This window comes from Nuphar pumila, chromosome 7 (assembly GCF_984573655.1).
Source record: "Nuphar pumila chromosome 7, dmNupPumi1.hap1.1, whole genome shotgun sequence".
NCBI lineage: Eukaryota > Viridiplantae > Streptophyta > Magnoliopsida > Nymphaeales > Nymphaeaceae > Nuphar > Nuphar pumila.
In genome coordinates, this window is record NC_143255.1 from 31,824,406 (window position 1) to 31,850,200 (window position 25,795).

Below are 25,795 nucleotides of genomic sequence, written 5' to 3' on the forward strand. Positions count from 1 at the left end.
GCATTCATAAGTACATATCGTTGTAATGTTTGACCTTCTTAAGAACAAATCATGCTAATTGTTTTTCGATGCCAAGAAGGTGAATATGTACAAATCGATTTGTTTCAATATGAAAATAGGTGTTATTTAACATGAATAATACAATCAGTTGTAAGATTTAGCATTCAGATTTACAAATCAATTTGTTTACATAGCGAAACCTTACACGAAACTCACCAAAATGCTATAAATTTTGGTAATCTGACAGTAGAAGAGAAACACCCCAAAGATAGATGTAGCAGATGGTGGTAACGATGCTTCCACTGCGCATACAATGACAAAGGTCACTCTGACGGCAACAGATGATGGAAAAGAGTGCATCATCAAAGGAAGCTCTTGTTACAACAGATAGTGCGTCATCAAAGGGTAATTTGGTGGCAGCATAGGAGTTTACTGCTTATGGCGAAAACAAAACGTTTGGATTTTGAAGAGTTAAGATCATCCTCCCTTTTTTAGAAAGAGAACAATTTATCCTTTTCTCGAACCATCGTTTCATGGTGAGAATGGTGGGAAAGAGTACTTAAGTCTTTGCAACAACACCAAACTCTGATGCTAAGTGATGCTGACACACATGGGGATACGAGCTCCACATGCTTATATATGTGGCACTTATTCGGACCCCCAAATACGCACCTGTGTCTTCGGGGGAACATATAACCTGCTTCGTTGCAAGAGCATTATGCACGGGTGTGGAAACTGATGTAGTATTTGACAATTACCACCTCAGTTGCATCATTTCCTACAATTGCGTCCATGGGTATTCCCAACTTTTCACTCCGACTACCTCTGACGCCAAGTTTCCAAACAAGGCCAATATATATTTCTTTTTTGGGTAAACTTCAAAAATTCATCAAAGGAATTTCAAACCCCTCCGGCCTCCCTAACCTTAAACAGCCCAAAACTTGCACGCATACATATAAAAGAAAAACGCACAAGCCAGAGGAGAACGGGAAAAGTACAGCTCAACCAATAGCTCATCGGACGTCCACGGTTCGAACCAAACACCCCCCAAAACAAGAACATGTGATGCGATCCCAGCCATCCACGCCGAGGAGGGTCTGGCCTTTGCCCCCCCTCCCCCTCCTCTCTCTCTCCACCTTGTCCTCCGTCCGCCGGAAACTCCTTCCCATCGAAAATCTCTACCTGTGGCAGATAAACTCCGGTATGATCTCTCTCTCTCTCTCTCTCTCTCTCTGGGTTGTGACGGAAAACATCATCCCTACAAAAGAGGGAGAGATCAATGTGCCCATTCACATTGTAACCCTTAAAAGAACGTTCATTTCTGTTTTGTATGAGATTGAAACCAACAATCAATATAGTTGCAATGAACCACTCTCCTCTACACATGTATCATAGATCAATCAAAGGGGAAAAAGTACGTAGATTTGGTGAATTGTGTGGTGACCTCTTGTTCCAGGTAAAGGCAAGGCGGCTAATTTCTGAAAAAGATAAAAAAACGAGAGGGGAAGGAGGGAGTAGGGGCATTTCTTCCCCTCCCCCGGTTAGGTTACACAGGGAAGAACAAGAAGAAGATGGGGAGCATCCACAGGAGTCACATTTTGCTGCTTTCTTTGCTGGTTGGAGTTGTGGTGTTAGTCGATGGCGCCGACACCAACCACGTCTTTCAGCCGTGCGACGACGCTCTCATCCAGAAATCGGACGGTTTCACATTTGGGGTCGCTTTCTACTCATACAAGGGCTTCTTTTCGGGACAGACCCAGCTGTCTCCCTGCGATCAACGCCTTTCCCTAGCTTCTAATGCTATGCTTTCCGTGTTCCGGCCGAAGGTCGACGAGATCTCCCTCCTCACTATTAACACATCTAGCTTTAATCCGGTCGGTATCCCTTCCTTCCACCCCATGCTATGAAATCATGAGATACTTTGGTTCGTGCTTGTGTAGATTGCTGACTCAATTATTCGTTTATTTATCGGTTTAGTTTTTATTTTGATAAGGTCTGTGATTCAATAGATTTTCGATCGCTTTATTTGCTCTGATGGGAGATTTTGGTTCGTGATTGTGTATTTTGATGCTTCATTTATGAGTTTTTTTGTGTTTTTGGATAAGGTCTGTGATTCAAAATGTTTATCGTTTTAGTGCTCCACTTATTTGAAATGATTTTTAAGTAATCCCTACAACTGTTTGCAAGGATGTTATCATTTGTCTATGATAGTAAAAGGAAATTAAGTTTTAGCTAGAATTTGCAGAAAACCATGTTCTCCCTAGCAAAAGATGTCGAATCATGCTCTGGACGCTGGTTTCAATGGATATACATGCAAAACTTTTTTCTAGCTTCCATAGGTCTTGGAGGTTTCTCTTTTTACACCTTTTTAGAGCAACAAAACAAGTGGTTTGCCTTTTACAGTTGGATTCGATCAGAACCTCTGAATTTTGGGAGTGGGAGTTAATGAATACTTCCGACTTATTTCAACAAAATGTATCATTGTAAATCTGTTATGGTCATCAGTGGACAAGACATGTGATTTTCTATTCATCATGGATTTGATTTTCCTGGCCTCGTGCATTTGAAGGGATGAAATTCAGAGGAAAAAGGCAGTTCCATATTCTTACTAAAGATTTCACTTTGTTTTCCCAAGTTGACAACTCGAATGCAACATTTACATTTATAACTTTAATAATAATAAATCAGAGACTGATCTTCCACAAGACGAAGGACAGGGCCTTTTGCTGTATTGGGTGATGTAAAGGTTGATCCATGGGAGCACGGTCAAGCCTCTTTTAAAATCCATCAGTTGTCATGACTACTCCATTAAATGCAACATTGTGTTCCTCAAATGTTCTTCCCATGCAAAGCAAGTATAAATATATAGGTATCAAGTATGGTAACTTCTTTCCTTTAATTTTTGAAAATAGATTTTTTTTGGGGGAAGGACAAGAACTCAAACGATAGAGTTTTCAATTTGAGAGTTGGAATAATTGGTACATCTCCATTTATAATATTTCTGTTAACCAAAATATGAGATCTGTAAAAAAAATTGTAGAGGCATGTTGGGGGAGAGTATAGCTATATGCATGTAATTGAGGGGTAGTGATGTAACTTGTCTGTCTTATATTAGTAACTAAGGATATTCTATGCCTAAATTTAAGAATTTAACAGAATTTTGCAACAGATTGAAGTGATTCATAGGTTTGCGAGCTCAATGTTTGAAGAGAAATATGGCAAAGAAATAGAAAATTTAGATTACATGCATGGAACTGAGAATCCACTGCAGTTTTTTTAAGACTCTTCTTATCACAATTATGTGGGCACAGTTTGTGGGGTTAATACTTATCTCAGCTATTAACTACCAGATTGAAACCCCAAATCTAGGCCATGGTTGCTAGTGTTTCTGTGATTTAATTTGAATTTGAATTGGAGGAGCCCTCATTCATGGTATTTTAATATATATATAATGGTGCCATTATGTACAGATGAGTTTGGATCTCCTATGCACAAGTTGTTTTGATCCAAATCAACCTCATGGATGGATTCGGCATGCTCAAAATAGTGGGAATCGGCTTTTCGATCATGTTTTTTCAATGAAAAAACACGATTTTATGGCCCAGGAAAGTATCACACATTGTTTGTCGTTGATTTTTGAAGTCTGATAAGGTCCTACCTACGAATCGAACGATTCAAAAGCCGATTCCCACTAAGCGAAACATGTAGATCACATCTTAAGGTTGGTTTCATGCAAAACAACAAAAAAAAATGAAAACAAAGAGGTATTTGTAGGTAATGGCGACAATAGCCAATAAAACTCCATATATATATATATATATATATATATATATATATATATATATATATATATATATATATATATATATATATATATATATATGATACGGTGATCCCAGAGCACCTACTCCCTTTTACTGTGATGCATGCAGAAATAGAGCTGGGAATCACTTTAAATATGCATGCAGCTACCTTAAATGGTACCTGCATGCTTTGGAAATTCCCAACTGTTACCTTAAATGGCTCTCTCTCTCTAATGATACTCTCTCTCACAAATAGATGCATATGTGGATCTTGGACATGGATGATGTCATGTGAGCACATGCATCCATGTCCAACGAACTCTATTGGTTTTCTAAAAAAAGAAACTCTTAGTGTCTAATCTCTCTCTCTCTCTGGAAGACTTCCCCCATCCGAATCAATCAGGGTGAGCAATGCTCGTGTTAGATTACCATTTCAATGTTTGTGCTACTTTGATCTTGTAGTATCTGCCTAAACCATTTCCATTCACTATATTCTCCAATTTTTTATTCTGTCTTTCATTCTTTTCTTTTTCTTATTGAATTTGGTGATGTGGGTCTTATTTTTTTTCTCCCATATCGGAATTGTTCATTCTTCACAAGTTCAACAGACTGCCTGAGCTGCTTTACTTTTTCCTCTGCATTAGAAATCATGGACTACAACAAAAACAAGAAAAAACCTTGAGTTTTCATCATGTTGTAATCAATGATAAGCATTCATACAGCTTGCAAAGAAATTTACCCAGTAGAAAAAGGCAACACAATAAAAACAATAGATGTTATATTCCAGATATTGACTTGAACTGAAACTTGGTAGAATGCATGTGTGATTATTGTCCATGTATGTTAGCTTTTTTGACACTAGAAATTTACTGGAAGATAGATTTTTAGGCCAGAGTCTAGACAAGGACTAGCCCATATACATATATGTTCATATGCATGTATGTATGAAAATGGATAACATTGGAAGAGGATTGACTGACAAGGGCACAAGATTCTCATGTTAATTACCTACCTCTTCACTCACAAAGAGTGGTAATGCACAATGAAATTTGGCATTTCAAACAAAAATTGGTTCAAGGATACTTAACTGAAAAAAAAATTAGATGATTTGTACTGTTTAACACCATATATCATCTAATTCATGCATATGCATGAGTCAAGCCACAGCTTTTTGAATATTAAATTGAGAGGTACTCTACTTACCCAACAAAATATTTAATTTCAAGCTTCAAATCAGAGCTGTACACATACATTATAAAATGTAAACTGTATTAACTGTTATTCGTTTGTTACTACCTGAACATGACCCCTTCTCTCGTAAACCACAAATGTTTCCTCGTGTATGGATCAAGAACATAGTCACCATGCATGGGTAGGCCTCCACTGATGAGGTTTCTGTTTGGTCGGTAGGTGCAGTTTGAACCCTACTAGTATGTGTGGTTGAATAATTGCCGGTTGTATAGGCAGCAGTAGGGCTTGCCTACTGGAAAGGAAGGGGGCCTTAATCCCCAGCATATAGATGTATACGTGGATCTTGGACATGGATGATGGAATGTGAGCACATGCATCCATGTCTAACATATTTTAGATATATTTTGCATGTATTTTTTTGTAATCTTATTTCTTCCAGCTTGCCACCATATTCTGTGACAAAAGGAAGACCTTACATATAATGGCAAATGAAAAAAAAATAAAAAACAAATGCAAAAAAATATTTTTTATGTGCTAATACATCAGGTACCCATGACCATACATATAATGTGTTAAGAATTTTTTAAAGCTTACACTAACTAATAATGAAGGGGTAAATGAGGTATAGCTGGATTGTTTTGTCACACTAACATGACCAAAGGGTTCGACTCGAAAGCAGATCCAGTGATTGTATCGGGTCGCTCTGACACCAATTCGATGCTAATATTTTTGGTTGTGCACCCTTCCACATTTTAGGTTCTCATTGCAGTTCATGAGAGAGACAGGAATGGACCGTCTCATTTACGATAAGATTATGAGTAATTTTCACATATAACAAAATTTGACTTTTTTCGTGTTATAGAAAAATCAGATATAGTACATTAGGAATGTTATGAAAAGTTGGAAACAAGAAGGATTTTGTTTAGACAAAAGGCCAAGTCATCATTCTGAGGGCATTTTTATTAGGGAGCAATCAAGGTACTGTGATACCCTAGTGAAGGCTCAATGGACTAACTATTTCTACCGTCTCCATCCTCTACAACAATACAACATACCCTAAACAAGGATCCAACTGGTTATTCTAGACCATTGTGACATGCCTCACACCTTACCAAACATGTGTGCACATGCCTTGTGAGTAAACATGTACAGCCTCATTGGAGTTGATAAAGTTATGCAATGATAATTTTTGAACAAGGTATAACCGTATAAGCCTTCATGTAGATGAATGAATACATAACTTGACTTTTTAATTACCAAAACACAATGAGATTTTTCTATTTCAAGAAATGCGTAATCGTTTTCACTATATTGAGTAGTCAATTCTTTTATGGCCAGAAAGGTCATTCCTTACTAAAATAACAATATCTGATTCTCTCAATGTGATCACGTTAATTTGATCACCAAGTCAACAACATGATGTTTTTTTGTTCACAAACTTTTTTTAATTTTGATAACATAGACCGTAGCCCAAGAGATGCTAAGCAACAACATATAATGATATTTTTTCGTTTTCTCTCTTATATTTCATTAGAATACCATTATGTTTATACTCTATCTTTGAAAAAGGTGGAAAATGTGATTCCAATCTGCAATCTCGGTTTGAATTTGAACGTACTTTCAGCTTTTCAATTTAAGGCGACGCCCAACGTACCCATCAAAATCTGTAGCGAAGAGGATGAGAGAGAGAGAATCACAATCTTTGTTTAAGTTGCCATGATTAATACATTCATACTTAATGTATTTCCTATCTAAATTAAAGTCAATGATGGTATGGATGTGGGTCTAATAAGCCAGCCCAAACTATTTATTAGCTGCTTACTTAGTTGTCAAAGGCGGAGCCTAGGCGCAGCCCCACCGCCTGGGCGACTAGGTTCGGGTGGTGGAGCCCTATTTTACCGCCTAGGCCGGGACCGCCTAGGCCTTTTTTTTTTGAAGATTTTTTTTTTTGAAGAAGACATATCATTTATTTTCTTCTTCGAGGAGAAGAAGGAGAAGACATGTTATTTGTCTATTGCTTGTATTATGTCTATTGTTGAGAGAAGAAGAAAAAGACATTATTTGTCTATTGTTGAGAAGAAGAAGACATTATTTGTTTATTTCTTGTATTATGTCTATTGTTGTTGTTAATTTTTTTGTATACATGATTTTATTTTTTGTGTATTTTTCATTCACATTGTTAGTTGTATGGTTTGTTTATTTAATTGTTAAATTTATTTTTAATTTGTTTGACCAGGTTAAGGTTATATAATATAATTACTTTACAGTGTTCAACGACATATTATTTGTCTATTGCTTATTGTTGATTGATTTTGTATTGTATACATGTTTCTTATTATGTTTTTTATTTGGGGGTACTGCCTAGGCCTTTTTAGGGGCTCATCGCTTAGCGCCTATGACAACTAAGGCTATTTATGTCAAATGCATATATTTATAGATTTGAATCTATATTAGGCTCAAAATTAAGTGGATTAAGTTGTCAGATCTAAATGAAAACCTTAGAGCTCGCATAGTCACCATCATGGCAATAGCTAATTGAACTTGATTCTTGAATTAGTAGAACTTTTGTCAACTATAACCAGATTGGCTTTTGGATCAAATGAAAATGCATTTAGTTTGGGTTCAGATAATTATCAGGTCAACTATTGAGGAACCAAACGGACCCAATTGCGCTATTAGTGGGTCGAGTAATTGTTGAGTTGATTGGCTTGTTGCAATTTAAGCTTTATATAAATTTTTTTCTAAAAATGGCCAACAATGAGCTTCATGGTGTAGTAGTTAGTGTCTTGTTTCTTGTTGGGGAGGTCAACGGTTTAAGTATCATTGTAGTGAATAAACTTTTTACTAAATACATTCAGTTAACAACTCTATACACGGTCAAACTTACTTTGTTCATACTTTTAGAATAAAGGCAAATTAGTAACTTTATTTTGCCAGTTATAGGGGTAAAATGGTAACTTCAAAACATGAGTTAGGTTAACCCAAGAACAACCTAATGTTAGTTTATGATTGGGGTAATTTGATTAAACAATAAGAAAACTTTGGTGGGCATGTGCAAACTCTGAAGCGTTTAGTGTGTGCATGAATTAGGCCGAAACGTTTGGGGGTATTTGAAAATTTCCCATTTTTCTAGAAAAGTATGCTTGTATTTGTAAGAGAGAGTATCATTTAAGGTAGCTGCATTGGAAAGGACGAGAGAGAGAGAGAGAGATCTACACATTTATCCTTTTGTGTGTGTGTGTGTGTGTGTGTGAGAGAGAGAGAGAGAGAGAGAGAGAGAGAGAGAGAGAGAGAGAGAGAGCCATTTAAGGTAACGGCTGGGAATTTCCAAAGCATGCATGTACCATTTAAGGTAGCATGCATATTTAAAGTGATTCCCAGCTCTATTTCTGCATGCATCACAACCGTTGGATCTCAAAATATCCAACGGCTAATAAAAGGGAGTAGGTGCTCTGGGAGCACCGTATCATTACTATATATATATATATATATATATATATATATATATATATATATATATATATATATATATATATATATATATATATACCAAACTATCCAGTAGATCACATTGGTTTCTTAACATTTTATTGAATGCTTTGTGGATCAAAATCTACAACTATGTTTAGATAATTAATAACCATGTTTTGGATCATGTTATTGTGATGTGTAAAGCTAAACAGGTTTCTTGAAAATTTAGAAAACTGGTTGGCTGCACAATATGCAAAATTTTATTGATTAAAAAGACAACAACAACAACAACAACAACAACAACAACAACAACAACTACGCCTTCATCCCAAAAGAATTGGGGTCGGCGATATGAACCAAAAAAGAAAATCATTATGGGTCTTCCACATGAATCCTTCTCCTCCAATCATTTCTATCCAATGCCATGTCCTTGGTGAGGTTCAAAGCATTCATATCCTTTCCTATCACCTCCATCCATGTCTTCCTAGGCCTACCCCGACCTCTTTTAACTAATATATTTTCCCATTTCTCCATCCTTCTAACTGGAGCATCATTAGGCCTTCGCCGAATATGTCCAAACCACCGTAAACGATTCTCTCTCATCTTATTTTCAATGGGTGCAACGCCTACCTTCTTACGTATCTCCTCGTTCCGAATCTTATCTTTTATTGTATTTCTACACATCCATCTCAGCATACGCATCTCGGCTACACTCATTTTTTGAATATGATGTCTCTTGGCAGCCCAACATTCCGTACCATATAGTAAAGCAGGCCTAATAGTCGTCCTATAAAACTTTCCCTTCAACCGCAATGACATTCTACGATCGCACAACACTCCAGTTGCACTTTTCCATTTCATCCACCCAACCTTTATCCTATGATTTACATCTCCATCAATTTTTCCATACTTTTGAATGATAGATCCCAAATATTTGAAACAATCATCCACCGGTATTTCTTGCTCACCAAGCTTCACTACACTCTCATCATTACTTCGTTGCTTATTAAACCGACATTCCATGTATTCTGTCTTACTCTTACTCAACTTAAAACCTCTTGCTTTCAATGTCTGTCTCCATAATTCTAACTTAGCATTAACCCCAACTCTAGACTCATCAATCAAAACAATATCATCAGCAAACAACATACACCACGGCACATTTTCTTGAATTGATCTCGTAAGCCCATCGATCACTATAGGAAATAGGAAAGGGCTTAAAGCAGATCCTTGATGTAACCCAACCGTTATAGGAAAATTGGTTGTCACCCCTCCACAAGTGCGGGCATTGGTTACTACTCCTTCATACATATCTTTAATTATTTTATTGATTAAAAAGACAAACTTTTATATTTAAACAACTTGTTCCAAGTGTATTTCCTAGTAAACTAATCATGCTAAACACATCTATGGGGTCAGATCAAGTATTATGTGTTTAAGATTATGTCTTAATGCACTGTGCATTTTACTATATAGGTCTCACTATGAACTCTGTCTATTTCTGGCAATGGTGGTGTCAGAAATTGATAGGCTTGGCAACATCTTAGAAACATTTCCCTCTTTACCAGTTTGTCCGTATCGCCAGAAATTCAATATGATACTGACCTGAATCGGCTACTTTTTAATAAATGTAAAAAATAGCTTAAAATTAATTTATTAATATTATTTTAATGGCTTTAACATGTGTCATATTCTGATTGACACATAATATTTTTTAATTATTTTTTGGCTGATTCAGAACGATTTGTTAGTTTTTGATTCACTCGTGAGAGCTGAGAGACAGGGAAAGAGAGAGGGAGAGAGAGAGAGAGAGAGAGACAACAGAAAATAAAAATCGATAACCCTTAATCACACAGGGTCGGCTGCTATATCATCTCATTTATAATAATATACAAATATAAGACTAGGGTACAAAAGTACCCTTATTACAAAGAGGAAAATTACACAGTGCCATTAATGACACGTTACGGGTCTGGATCTCCAAACCCGTGACCCGTAACTGAAGAATACACTTCTTTTCACCCTCCCTCAAGTTGTGCATGATCTTGGACCATGAACAACTTGCCTTTTAACATCCAAAATCTGTCTTTCGTCAATCCTTTTGTAAATATATCCGCCACCTGATCTATGGTTCGTACAAATTCAAGCTCAATCTCTTTCTCTTCTACTTTTTGTCTCACAAAATGCTGATCTATTTCAATATGTTTGGCACTACTGTGATGGATTGGATTAAAAGACATACTAATGGCACTCTGGTTGTCACACAAAAGAAGTGATCGAGAGATCGATTCCCCTACTTCTGTCAGTAAATGTCTAATCCAAGTAGCTTCAGCAGTGGCGGCTGCCATTGACCTATATTCAACCTCTGTACTGGATCTGGCAACAACCTTTTGTTTCTTACTACTCCAAGAAACTAAATTCATCCCAACAAACACGCAATAGCCGGATACCGATTTGCGTTCATCTGGATCTTTTGCCCAGTCTGCATCAGAATAAACAGTGATCTCATGTGCATTTTGCCCATTTGTCTTTCGCTGATATATGAGGCCATCCCCAACAGTTCCCTTGAGGTATCGAAGTATCCGTTTAACTGCTTTCATATGCCCTTCACATGGTGCATGCATAAATTGAGAAGCTTGATTCACCGAGTAGACTATATCTGGACGAATAAAGGTGAGATATTGTAACATACCTACTATGCTACGATACTGTGTGGGATTATCAAAAGGATCCCCATCTTGAGACCTAAGCCTTTGATGAAGGACACTAGGAGTTCCCATGGGCTTGCAGTCTTTCGTACCCGCTTTATTTAGAACATCAATGGTATACTTATGTTGAGTGAGAGTCATCTCGTCAGAAGTACTGTCGACTTCAACTCCAAGAAAGTATCGTAGCTTTCCAAGGTCCTTCATTTTGAACCTTTGATTCAAGAGATGTTTCACTTCTTTAATGTGCTCATTGGAACTGCCAGTGATGATGATATCATCTACATATATCAATAACAGAGTAGTTGTGTCTTGGTTCTTAAAGATAAATAAGGAATGGTCAAGAAGAGATTTCTTAAAACCATATTTTTGAATTTCAACAGAGAAACTGTCGAACCAAGATCGGGATGCCTGCTTCAATCCATATATCGCCCTTTTTAGTCTGCATACATATTTTGTAGGATCGCCTTCTGCGTAGCCAGTGGGTTGTTCCATGTATACTTCTTCTCTCAAATTTCCATGAAGAAAGGCATTCTTCACATCAAGTTGGTTAATAGTCCATTGATGTTCAATAGCTAAAGAAAGTATAATCCTGATTGTTCCCATCTTCACCACTGAACTAAAAGTTTCATCATAATCCTGTCCTTGCTCCTGTGTAAATCCTTTGGCTACAAGTCTCGCCTTGTAGCGCTCTATAGATCCATCTGGTTTATACTTTATTTTGTACACCCATTTCGAACCAACAACATTTCTGTCAAGTGGTCTTGATACGACATCCCACGTACCACATTCATGTAGAGCTTCCATCTCCTCATTCATGGCTTCAATCCATCTTCTGGAATTTGATGCTTGAGAGAACGTTGTGGGTTCATCTTCTTTATTCAAGGCTGTTAGAAAGAGTTGAAAGTCTAATGAGAAATTTTCATAACTGACCCATCTTTCAATTGGATGACGAGTACGTGTCGATCTTCTATTATCAGCGATGTTGGGTGTAGAGGATCTGTCTGTTTCTGAATTAACTATGGTGGGCGGCTCTCTTTCTCTGCGAGCGTAGACAAGACCTTTATACCTTTGTGAATTCGAAGTTGGGTCTGTATTTTCATGAGCAACCACTTCATCAGCAGACATAGATTCCTTATTCTTTTGAGTACAGTTCGAGCAAACCTCACTAGTTCCGGAGAGAAATTCATAATTCAACCAAGGATGATAAGCCTCAACTTCAGGTTGTGATTCTGAAGAACTAGTACATCGACAATCAAAATTCAATTCATCGAAGATGACATTTCTTGATATTTTGATGCGCTTGCTCACCGGATCATAGCACCTATACCCTTTATAGTCATCGACATAACCTACAAACCTGCACTTCAGGGCCTTGTCCTGAAACTTATGTCTCATTGAACTATCAACATGAACGTAACATATACAACCAAACACATGCAAATCATGATAGTTGGGATGTACACCAAAAAGACACAAGTAAGGAGACTTGTTTTCTAAAATAGTCATGGGTAAACGATTTATAACATGAACTGCAGAATGAAAAACCTATGTCCATAAAGTGATCGGGAGACTGCTGTCATGCATCATGCTCATCGCACTCTCAACAATATGGCGATGCTTTCTTTCAGCAATCCCATTCCGCTGAGGTGTGTGTGGGCAAGACACTTTTTTCCTTATCCTGTTACTTTGGAGAAAGTTAGTAAAGTCAATGGATGAAAATTCACCTCCTCCGTCACATTGGAAACTAAGGATGTTTTCAGAAAATTGGTTTTTGACAAAGGAATGGAAGTTTCAGAACAACTTGAAGGTCTCAGATTTGTGTTTCATGAAAAATATCCAAGAATAACGAGAATAACTGTCAACAAACAAAAGGTAATATCTAGTTCCAGATATGGAAGCAACTGGAGCAGGTCCCCAAACATCAGAACAAATAGTCTCAAAAGGTCTTGAAGCTCTTTTATTGATAGAATGAAATGGTAAAACATGACTCTTACATAAGAGACAACTAGGACATTTGTTGTCATTGACATTTATTCTTAAACTTGACTTGGGAATGAGGTTATTTGAAACAAGCTTTTCAATGAAACTACTACTGCAATGACCTAGACGACCATGCCAAAGATTTGGCTTATTGATTTCAGAGACACTGAAGACACAAGTGGAATTTTCAGAGGGCAACGATGATTGGAGCTTCAAGTTTGGATCTGCAGAGCGAATATGTGCTGAAGGATCTTCTTGAAAAACATACATATTGCCTTGTCGTTTTCCTCTAGCGAACGTCTCCTTCGTGCAGAGATCCTTGACAAGAACAGAAGAGGGAGTAAATTCAACTGAGGCTTTGATATCATCAACAAGTTTAGAAACTGAAACGATGTTTTTCTTGATTTCAGGAACATAAAGAACCTTTGAAAGATTGATAGAAGATTCGGACATCGGTATAATGGAGTTTCCAATATGAGAGACAGAGTGGTGTGATCCATCTCCAGTAACTATACTGCTTTTACCAATGTAAGGAACAAGTTTTAGGAGCTTACCTGCATCACCAGTAACGTGAGTCGTCGCACCAGAGTCCACATACCAAGTACCTTGCTCATGTTGTTTCAGATTCAATTCTGCTAAAGCTGACAACAATAATTCCTTTACTTCTCCATTGATCCTTGTATTGTTTGTGCTTCTTTTTGCTTCAGTTTGGGTTGATTTTCCTTTATTTAAAGGATTGAACCAACAATTAGCTTTGATATGCCCCCTTTTATTACACAAAAAGCATATAGGGATTGGCCTCTGTCTTTATGAGTTGGTATATGTGTTGGGTGTGGGTAATAATCCACGACCTCCTTGACCATTTCTCCCTTGTCCTCCTTTTCCCTTGATATCATAGCTTCCTCGTCCTCGTGCATAAGTAACCCCTGTAGCAAGAACTTCATGTGCCCCAGTATGCATAGATGATTCTTCAGAAAACCCCTTTAGGTTCATCTCATATTATAACAATTTTGCACGCAGATCTTCAAAATTGGGGAGCTCAGGTAAACATAACAATGAAGTAACAATCATATGATAGTCGTGTCCCAATCCACTGAGAGTTTGCTGTACCAAATCTTTATCAGTAACTGTACTTCCAACAACTGCAAGTTGATCTGTGATAACCTTCATTTTGTTCAAGTATTCCATGATGGTCATGGAATCATTTCTTAACATTTGAAATTCTCTTTTAAGAAACATAATCATGGCCTGAGAAACCTGTGAGTATGTCTGAACAAGTCTGTTCCAAAGTTGCATGGCAGTACAGTCATCTGGAATTACTACAAGTACCTCTTGTGACAGTGTAGATGTGATATAAGCAACAAGCGCTTGGTCTCTTTTCATCCAAACCACAAATTCAGGATTTCTAACATATACTGTAGTAGGTTCCCCTTTATTGTCCCTTTCTTCTTGTGATATGAATTCAGGAGGAACTGGAATAGATCCATCCAGATGTCCAGAAAGATCCTGACTCCTAATAAAAGGTATGATTTGTCTCTTCCAAGTCAAGAAGTTACCATTGTTTAATTTTTCAGACACGAGTTGATTGAGGAAGCTTGAAGAAAGAACTGACTGATTAGGAACTGAATCCATGGTTTATAGTATTAAGAATGGATTTAGCACAATCTGTCTACCATTTCTGTAATCTTTTTTTTTTTTAGCAGAAACTAATTCAGATCAATGGCCGACGACAGTGGCTGATTTTGAAGCAGAAATTAAATATTTGTCAGATTTCTGACTTTCAAAAGTGATTGAATATTGACTATGAAAGTCGTGAATATGAATTCACGACTGTGAAATGAAAAGCAGTACAGTTAACTGGCAAAGTGTATGAAGGATCTGAAAAAAAAACAGAATGAAGGGATATTAAAATATATGTAAGAGATATCTAACTCTGTAACTCAGACAAGAAGGAGAAGAAATGATCAGATCTGATTAACGTCAGATCTGATCATTATTTGGAGATGGAAATAAATGCGAGATGAAAGAAGGTGCAGACGAGATTAGGGAAAAGCAAAGGTATTTCTCTGAATATCGTCAGATCTGAATAATGTCAGATCTGATTGAACTTGGGTAAACCAGAAAAGAGGGGGCAAACGAGATTGGGGAAAAGCAAAGGTATTTCTCTGAATATCGTCAGATCTGAATATCGTCAGATCTGAATAATGTCAGATCTGATTGAACTTGGGTAAACCAGAAATGAGGGGCAGACGAGATTGGGGAAAAACAAAAGTATTTTCTTGACTTAGGAGAAAGAAAAAATATCGTGGAGAAAGGGATCTTTAAGACGTACCTTTTGGATCGATTCCAGCTTCACCTGTAACGTGGCTCTGATACCATGTTAGTTTTTGATTCACTCGTGAGAGTTGAGAGACAGGGAAAGAGAGAGGGAGAGAGAGAGCAGAAAATAAAAACCGATAACCCTTAATCACACAGGGTCGGCTGCTATATCATCTCATTTATAATAACATACAAATATAAGACTAGGGTACAAAAGTACCCTTATTACAAAGAGGAAAATTACACAGTGCCATTAATGACACGTTACGGGTCTGGATCTCCAAACCCGTAACTGAAGAATACACTTCTTTTCACGATTCACTTGAGAATCGGTATCAGCCGATTCACCTGAATCGTTGGCCAAACAATGCAGGCCCAATTCCGATACTGACAACATTGCTCTTTACCATTACTTAGACTTGGGGAAACCAAGAGCCAACTATTGTATTCTCATTGGTGCTGCTAGGCTAATTTTAAGTTTGTTCTGACCAGTCAAAGCTGTCTTTTTGTCATGTGCCATTGGAGTAATGGATTGGCCAAAAAACAGTGAGGTGACACCAGCCATTCTGATCTTTGACCAACCTGATGCTGGATGATACCAGAAAACATTAGTGTACATCATGAATTTTATGCGCTGCAATGTAAAACGTTGTTCATGTGCACAAACACCCAAACACTATATTGGACTATCTTTGATACCATCAATAGTGCCATAATCTCTAGGTGAAAGTCAAAATTTCAGGTTATGTCACAAAGACATGGGCACATATGCATAAGTAACTAGTAGATGAGACACAAATTCAAGAAAATTAAAAAAATTAGGACACGAGGATGAAAATATATGCATATATGTATGTATGTAGGTAGGTAGGTGTATTAAATATTTATATTTATACTATATATTGCATTATGTAATAAATTTTTAAAGCAAAAATATAGGTTATCTAATAAAAATATTTTCATAACTTAAATTTATGTAAATGTATTTTTATCATTTTTTAACAAAGAGTTGGAGTATGTTGGTTTTCTTAGCAATCCTGAAAAATGTATGCATGACACAAAATGTAGTGGTTTAGTTTTGGGCCTTAACCGAACCCAGAGTCGTATACTTAGATGCCATGTACTTGGTCCCTCTCACATGTTGCAAAACACACTCTCTCTTTCATATGCTGCCAAACTAGTACCTCCAACCCCTCACCTGCTGTCAAAAGTGCATTTAATGAAGAAAATCTTTTGAACCGTTGAATTGCAAGCTCATATCATTTTAATAGACTCATGGAGCTCTCTTTTTCATTTAAGGTTATAGGATGAAAGTATAGTCTCATATCGACCAATATGAGAGGCTGATAGACCTCTTTTTTCTCTCTAAGGTGAGAGGTGCAGGGTTCATTAGCCATGTATGTATGTATGTAGGTGTGTATATTAAATATTTATATTTATACTATATATTACATTATGTAATAAATTTTTAAAGCAAAAATATAGGTTATCTAATAAAAAAAATTCATAACTTAAATTTATGTAAATGCCTTTTTATTAATTTTTTAACAAAGAGTTGGAGTATGTTGGTTTTCTTAGCAATCCTGAAAAATGTATGCATGACACAAAATGTAGTGGTTTAGTTTTGGGCCTTAACCGAACCCAGAGTCGTATACTTAGATGCCATGTACTTGGTCCCTCTTGCATGTTGCAAAACACACTCTCTCTTTCATATGCTGCCAAACTAGGTACCTCCAACCCCTCACCTGCTGTCAAAAGTGCATTTAATGAAGAAAATCTTTTGAACCGTTGAATTCCAAGCTTATATCATGTAAATAGAGACTCATGGACCTCTCTTTTTCATTTAAGGTTATAGGATGCAAGTTTAGCCCCATATTGACCAAAATAAGAGGCTGATAGACCTCTTTTTTCTATCTAAGGTGAGAGGTGCAGGGTTCATTAGCCATCTAATGGTTCAACAGGCTTAGAAAAATCGTCACTTTATACCAGGTTCTCCAAAAAGTTAAAATGTTAGATTTTAAGTGCCTTAGGATTGACTGTACCTGATTCAGCCAATGGTAGCTGACCGTGTCAGAGACATTAAAAAACGTGTCCAGGGTAAGTCATGGCATATTTGGTGTCGTCTGACCATGTGTCGTATTCAGTTGACACGAATAGATTTTTGGCATGTCCCTAATGACATGGGTTACAGGTATCATTTACTCAATTTGACCCTAGGGATGTGGTTGCCATGGCTTTGTACTAAGAAAGAAAAGTACTTTTGATTTAATCATTTTTATGCAAAAGTTGATTTTCTTGTGAAATTTGGGTGTATCAAAGGTGATTGATTTTTCTATATTCTTTTAGAACCTGTCTGAACATCAAAATGTCCTAATTTAGTACATGCTCTCCACTAAAAAGCTATGGAGATCACATCTGTATGGTCAGTTCCGCAAACATTTGATATTAATATTAGAAATTGAATGGGGCTACTAGATAGTATAGTACTATCAATGGTACGAAAGATACACATGCACGAACACACATTTGTGCACATGCAAATATAATGATTTTATTATGAAAGTTTCATAAAACAATTGGACCATATTCTATTGTTTTTAAGTATTGGCCAGTGATGCCAGGCTAAGGATAATTAGATGAGGCTTAAAGCAAGATAAAATGTCTGGCACCATGCCTGGTTTCGCTACTATTGGGATGGTGGATGATTGGTTTTAGCCTTTCGTCTACATCCTTGTATCTTAGGCAAGATTCTTAAGTAACCTGCATTCTGCAATCATCTTCCAATTTGGGCAAGTCCAGTTTATTGGTTATGTACAGAAACTGCTAGTATACTGCTCTTTTTATAGGATCTTTCCATTCACTCATTTTCTCTAGGTGCATGCTGTGTTGATTTATGGTTCTCAGATAGATCAACCTTGCCCTCTTTTCAATCAGTCTTGCATTGATGTTCATCTTGTGTCACTGGATACCTTAATGAGAATGCTTATATATTTCAAAGCAGTTTCAGTTGTATTTTATTGTCTCCCTGCCAGTATTTGTATTTTGAATTCTATTGATTGATCTACTACTCTTATAGGATATGTATGGGGGTTATATGGTAGCATTTGCTGGTCGGAAGTATGCAGCACGATCCATTCCCACATTTGTTGCAAACAGCAGCTACATCGTAACCAGCTTCACGTTGGTATGATTGTGTTGTTGATTAAGGGTCAATACATGTTCAGCTTAGTCTGTTGTTGGATCTGATGGAGTGATCATATGCATATCTGCAGGTACTTGAATTTCAGAAAGGAAGGCTCCAAAACTTGTACTGGAAAAGGGATGGGTGTGCATCATGTTCAGGGAAATCAAATTTTGTGTGCTTGAATGGGCATGACTGTGCTATCAAATACTCAAACTGTAAAATCCATGGGGGCTCTGTAGACTGCAGTCTTGGCATACAGCTGACTTTTTCTGGTACGGACAAGCATTATGCTGCTCTGAACTCATGGTATGAGGTGAAGAATCTACGGCAGTACTCTCTGTATGGCTTATACTCCAACCTGAAGAACTCTCTGACTAGCCAGTACAAATTCTTTTAGATGGCTGATATGGCTCCTCAGGTTGACAGATTTGTAATGACTTTGTGATCTTTCTTTGGCTTCATGTATGTGTGGCTATTAGTATTGGCTGACAATCTTCACTTTGTGATCTCTCTTCTTTTATTCACTCTGTGACTAGTTTGCGTTTCTCTTTGCATTCACGTGTGAAGGCTCTCTCTCTCTCTCTCATGTCTTTGTGATCTTTCTTTGGCTTCAGGTGTGTAATGTGTGGCTATTAATGTTGGCTGACAATCTTCACTTTGTGATCACTTCTTTTGTTCACTCTGACTAGTTTGTGTTTCTCACTGTATTCTCTCTCTCTCTCTCTCTTTCTCTGCGTGTTTATTATAGAGTGGTGATACAGTGGGCCGGACAAAATTAGAACATCCAGTTGGACAGGGGTACTCATAAAAAGAGAATCTAAGACATTTTATCAAAAAAATTTAAGGGCATTCTTCGTGGCAGCAGCCTCATGGTTCTGTTTCTACAAGAGCATAAAGTAACAAATTATCCCATGTTGAAGTATTTTTTCTTTTATATTTACATGGAGAAACCACCTCCAAGATCATAGATCTAGCTGCACTGGTTCTGCCTACTGTACTTAAGATCGGCTGGGTTTACCCGACCACAGGGAGTTGTCAAGCTTCAACTTGCGCAAGGGATGACACCCATTGGATTTGAACCTAGACCAGGGGTGACACCCATTGGATTTGAACTTAGACCACCTGTCTAGGGGCCTAGGTCCCATCCCACTATGCCAAACCCTTTTGGGCCCTATGTTGAAGTATTTAAATTTAAACATATGACAACAAATTATCCTGATTTATCCCTTAAAAATGCAAATCCGGCCCATCAAAGCAAGTTGTCATATTTTATTTAGTTCATTATGCATTTTGAGTTTTACGCTGCCAGGACTGCGACCGTAAGTATGGCAGGCAAGCCAGCTCAGCCAAGTCTCTTATCCTGGAGTTGGTTTCTTCGTGTAAATATCAATAAATAAATAAATAAATGATTTGAATTCCCCAGAATTGATCTATAATTTTCTTTTTAGGATTTTTTAGTCTTCATTCCCAAGCATGGGTTTGATTCACAAATTCACTCAATGACATAGAATGCGGTTGACTCGCAAGTCCAAATCCTCATGTCCGAGCGTGTCAACCAGGAACATGCAGCCGAAATGGGGTGTCCCTGTGACGACAGGAATCCTCAATTTTATTCAAGCAGAGAAATTCTCGAAGTAGACTTGGAAGCAAAAAAACCATAGTACGAAAGTCAGTCCGTGTGTGCCTAAATTTCAATATCTTAAAACCAAGACTACACCTGCTGGTTGAACACTTGGAACTGGATCAACGACAACCCACAACAAAGACAAGTACAACCATAAACCGGACTGTTCTTTGCCGGCATATGGCTTGAAAACTAGGGGTGTCAAGGGGCGGGGTTTACCGGGACCAGACCCTATAGGGTCCGGGTATGGTGACAAATAAGAAGACCTGATTAAGATCCGGGTCCGGACTCAACGGACCGATTAATACATGGACCCGGGTATAGTTTATGAAATTTTATATCAGACCCAGGCCCGACCTGAGTTCCAATCAAGACCATCAATTTTTCAATGTAAAATGATAAAAAATATTATTTTACTGGGTATAGTCCGGGTCGGGTTCATGTAGTTCTTATTGGGTCTAAGTATGGTTTTTCTTGTAGTAGACTTGATTAAACCCAAGTCCGAACTCAATACCATACCCGAAAATCCGGTTCAAGTCTGGGTCCAAACCAAACCCGACCTGTTGACACCCCTATTGAAAACCATGTACCATGGCCAATCTATTGATGTTGTTTTTAATTAATTTGCGGTTCAAACTAGGTCGATCCAATGGCTGAATATCCTTTGAATGATGTCCAGTGTCCGGTTAATCCCATCAACTGTAAAAATTCCAGAATATTTGCTCAAACCCTTAAAAATTCCACAATTAGTTTGCATTAAATTCAATGGTTGGTCGATATTCTACTCTACTCTAAAAAGGAACAAAAAGGGAATAAAGCATTTGCAAAATGGGACAGAAAGGGAATAAAGCATTTGCAAAAGCATTCTGAAAACGATTTAAAGCACCATACTGAGACTAAAATAATCCATGAACGGGACATCCTCTGCTCGCTACTTTTCAAAAATATGTGTGTGATTATATTCAATTTCTAGGCTTTATCCTTGGGACCATGTTCCAGATTTGCATAAAGAGATGCCGCATTTGCTTTATTCCAACACCCAATTTAACAATGTAAATGAGAGAGGTAGTGGGAGTGAAGAAGAAAATGGGAGCAACATCTTTGTTTTGTGAAGATGTAGTTAAAAATATCACATGTCCACTCCCAACACCATTCTCTTCTCTCAAAACAGAGTTTCCAAGCACCTGTTGATCGGGGTTAAGTGGTATTTATTAAAATAAAAATGGTCATAATAATTTGACACGATTTTCTAAAATAAAACTATAATTTTTTATACTTTCCATGTCTAAACTCTCAAGTATCCAATATTGTTATGACCCTTTTTACCCTTCACAACTGCGAATTAATGCTTTATTGTGATAAAATTGTACCACTCGCAGGTTAGTGCAAACTCTCACTTAAATTCAGAACCGCATGTTTTTTTTATGTCGAGGTACAATTTTATCGCGATAAGTTGTCAATTTGCAATTACAAAGGTTAAAAAGGTCCTGATGATGTTGAATATTTACAAGTTTAGACATACAAGAATATTGAAAATTGTATGTTTTTTAAGAAATCATGTCAAATTATTAAATACAGTTCAGGTTTTTGTTTATTAAATCTTCGTTAAGTACCATCTTTTCTCTCATATGTAGCTCCCAAACAGAGCCTAAATTGCAATGATCAAGTTGGAGTCACCTGTCGTTAGTGGTTGTCTAGAGAAGATCAAGTCCAAGGAACCTTAGGGCATGTTTGAGTCATGGGACACACCCAAGAGAGGACTGATCGGTCCTTGCCTGAGTATAGTTCCATGTTTGATATGCGGAAACCGGCTGGTCCGGGGGAGACCTGCTGCTTCCAGCCTCTTATTTTTTATAAAATTATAACCTGAAGAAACCGCACCCAACACGAAGACTTGGACGTGCTGGCTCAGCATGCCATACCTACAGTCGTCAGTGGCGGAGCCAGAAGTTTTTGGTTGGGTGGGCAGACTTCGGGTCTCAGGGACAATGCCAGAAGTTTCCGGCGATGACTTCATCGTAGGTAGGCTTGCCGAAGGTGGGTCTGTCCGGTTCCTCGGCGGAAGGGAGGGCCACCCTCTTCGAAGATGGGTGGTCATCGATCTCCATGGAGAGGGGCTGACCACCATCGTCGGCAGCCGATCTCTTCCGCTTGTTGCTGTTCTGGTCTCCCAGCCCTTCATCTAGACGCCGAAAATTGATGGTGCAGGCCATCGGTTTCAGAGAGAGATGGTCGTCTTCTCCTGTTCTATTTCGGCTTTGGCAGCAGAGGGAGAGAGACATATATAGAGAGAGAAAGAGAGAGTCTAAGGCTGCATACAGGTCGGACTACAGTCCACACCCGTGTGAATTTAGGTACGAATCAATTCATTTATGAGCTAATCAAAGACTCTTTTAAGCCAATGTATGTAAAAATATAAGGTAAAGTAACAAAATTATTGGATAATGTGCAAAAAACTATTACTGATATTATACCCGACACTTGTTCAATTTTTTTTTTCGGTTTCTAATTTTGGGGTGGGCGACCGCCCACCCCTGCCCACCCCTGGCTCCGCCACTGTCAGCCGTTGTGCCGACAGCGTAAAACTCCAAGGCAGGGAACCAATGCCCATGTGACTCATTAGTCTTGGATAAATGACACCCGGCATGTTTCAAGTGGCATTTGTTCAATGAAGCAAACATGCATACCTTTAGGAAAGAAAACTATCCAAGCCACCTTGGAGGTCGTCGTCCGTCCGCCCACCGTGAAGATAAACAAACACCCACAACCTCTGACGTGCTTCAGGTCCAGAACAATGACAACAAAGGCTCCCATGATGCTCATCTAGGTGGGGACCATCAATTTTGTCGGATTTTGAGTGCCGACCATCTTCATGATGAACGACATCTAAGGTGCCTTGCACAGTTTTTTGTCCAAGGTCCTTGGACTTTATCCGCTCTCGTGTCCATGTCCCCACTGATCTCCATCCCATCTTTAGACGTCTATTGTGCTAAAGAAAGAACAGATAGCACTAATTGCTGATCAACTCAATTAACTATTTCCCCTCCTTGTATGCACGCAATAAAAATGGTGAGCACTCAAATGCCTGAAATTGATTTCCAACGAGTTAATTTTAAAATTTTTTTTTAATGATTTTTATACAACAACAACAACAACTACGCCTTCATCCCAAAACAATTGGGGGTCGGCGATATGAACCAACAAAGAAAATCATTGTGGGTCTTCCACATGAATCCTTCTCCTCCATTTATTTTTATCCAATGCCATGTCCTCGGTGAGGTTCAAAGCATTCATATCCTTTCCTATCACCTCCATCCATGTCTTCCTAGGCCTACCCCGACCTCTTTTAACTAATATATTTTCCCATTTCTCCATCCTTCTAACTGAAGCATCATTAGGCCTTCATCGAATATGTCCAAACCACCGTAAACGATTCTCTCTCATCTTATTTTCAATGGGTGCAACACCTACCTTCTTACGTATCTCCTCGTTCCGAATCTTATCTTTTATTGTATTTCCACACATCCATCTCAGCATACGCATCTCAGCTACACTCATTTTTTGAATATGATGTCTCTTGGTAGCCCAACATTCCGTACCATATAGTAAAGCGGGCCTAATAGTCGTCCTATAAAACTTTCCCTTCAACCGCAATGGCATTCTACGATCGCACAACACTCCAGTTGCACTCTTCCATTTCATCCACCCAACCTTTATCCTATGATTTACATCTCCATCAATTTCTCCATACTTTTGAATGATAGATCCCAAATATTTGAAAGAATCATCCACCGGTATTTCTTTCTCACCAAGCTTCACTACACTCTCATCTCTATTTCGTTGCTTACTAAATCGACATTCCATATATTTTGTCTTACTTTTACTCAACTTAAAACCCCTTACTTCCAATGTATGTCTCCATAATTCTAACTTAGCATAAACCCCAGCTCTAGACTCATCAATCAAAACAATATCATCAGCGGCACATTTTCTTGAATTGATCTCGTAAGCTCATCCATCACTATAGCAAATAGGAAAGGGCTTAAAGCAGATCCTTGATGTAACCCAACCATTATAGGAAAATTGGTTGTCACCCCTCCACAAGTGCGGACATTGGTTTTAATGATTTTTATATTAAAGAAAAATGTGAAAATGGCAGATTCAGATCGATTTGCTTCGCTTATCCAAAACCACGCGATTATCCAAACCATTTTTGAAAATCGATTCAGGCCCGGTACCGATTCATGGGTGGGGACTAACAGCATTGTTGGATCCGATGGCACCACCATAGGCTGTCTGCTCCTTTACGAGTGAGAGTGAGTGGGGGTGACGGAATTCTGGTGAACACGTCGCCTCCCACTCAAAGAGCTTCGAGAAAAAACTTTTTCAAGCACCTCCTCTCAGACGTGGATAGCAACTCGGACGCACCCTATGCTACGCTGATGTTCTAAAGTTGCAGCCTGATGACGTGCGGTGTTAATGGAACCAGACCAACCACGTCCTTTTCATGGGAATTATAAAACAGTGAAAAGGGAGACATAAAGTGGCCATGAACTGAGAAAAGCAAAAAAAAAAAAAAAAGAGAAAAACCAAAATGACTTTGGATCCGCTCTCACCGGGTAAGAGCTTGAGTGTCGGTGACCCCACTTGGACTTTACCTTGCAGGAGGGAAGGCCCATTAAGTGACTTGATTATGGGCGATGGACCCACACCTATGAAAGGTGTGACCCTGTTGGGATAGGAAAAAGCTTAACAAAAGGTCTACCTTTTTTTTTTTTTTTTAAAGTAGACATGCCCCCAGTATAGCTTTGTTTAAGTCTTCCTAATAATTTTGATTTCATTATCACCCACTTAATGTAGCACCATGCAATTAGTATCGGGGACATAACCACCATTTCTAAACGGAAAAAAACACTTTTTTCCGGTGTAAGCCAAAGGAAAAACCCTCGTCAGCGGCTGTACATCAGCAGGTCTCGGCGGGTTGATAAAACACTTGAGGTCTCCTTTGCTCATTTAAGTACAGAGCTTTGGCAAGGGATGTTCTTGGTCAGTATCGAAAACACTTAAGCAACAATATCACAAGCCGTGCCTACCAGATTAGCGAAGTGATTGTGTCCCACAAAAACAGTTACGTTCGGTTCGATCACATGAGATTAACTTCCTCAGAAAGTGAATCCCAGTTGTTTTTTTGGCAAAAGCAACCAGTGAGATCTAAAAAAGTGAATCTCATTTGACAGTACCCCCCCCCCCCCACAAGAAACCAAACGTACCCAAAAAGCAATATTTTTGCTCCCCTCCACACCCAAGAGAACCATGTCAACCAGAGATTTTTTTTTAATGAGTTAACTGTAGGTTTTCAAAAAGATGGGGAAAAAAATAGAAAATTTCATTTACCGATCAACCTTCTGTCTTTGATTTCGAATATGGGACACTTCTCAAGAATTTTAAGTATTGCACAAACTTTTCTTAAACATAGTCAAATAGAGACCTTAGGTCAACATCTATCATCTTGGAA

General features: G+C 38.1%; 1 protein-coding gene across 1 annotated transcript; it reads left to right on the plus strand.

Annotated features, from left to right (window-relative positions):
- The first annotated feature begins 1,060 nt into the window (after window positions 1–1,060).
- Window positions 1,061–19,321, plus strand: LOC149831787 (uncharacterized). Its single transcript, XM_090014121.1, has 4 exons — window positions 1,061–1,201; window positions 1,457–1,874; window positions 18,549–18,656; window positions 18,745–19,321. Exons 2-4 carry the CDS (start codon window positions 1,572–1,574, stop codon window positions 19,051–19,053), a joined length of 720 nt encoding a protein of 239 aa, XP_089870247.1. The 5' UTR covers window positions 1,061–1,201; window positions 1,457–1,571; the 3' UTR covers window positions 19,054–19,321.
- Window positions 19,322–25,795: the final 6,474 nt, after the last annotated feature.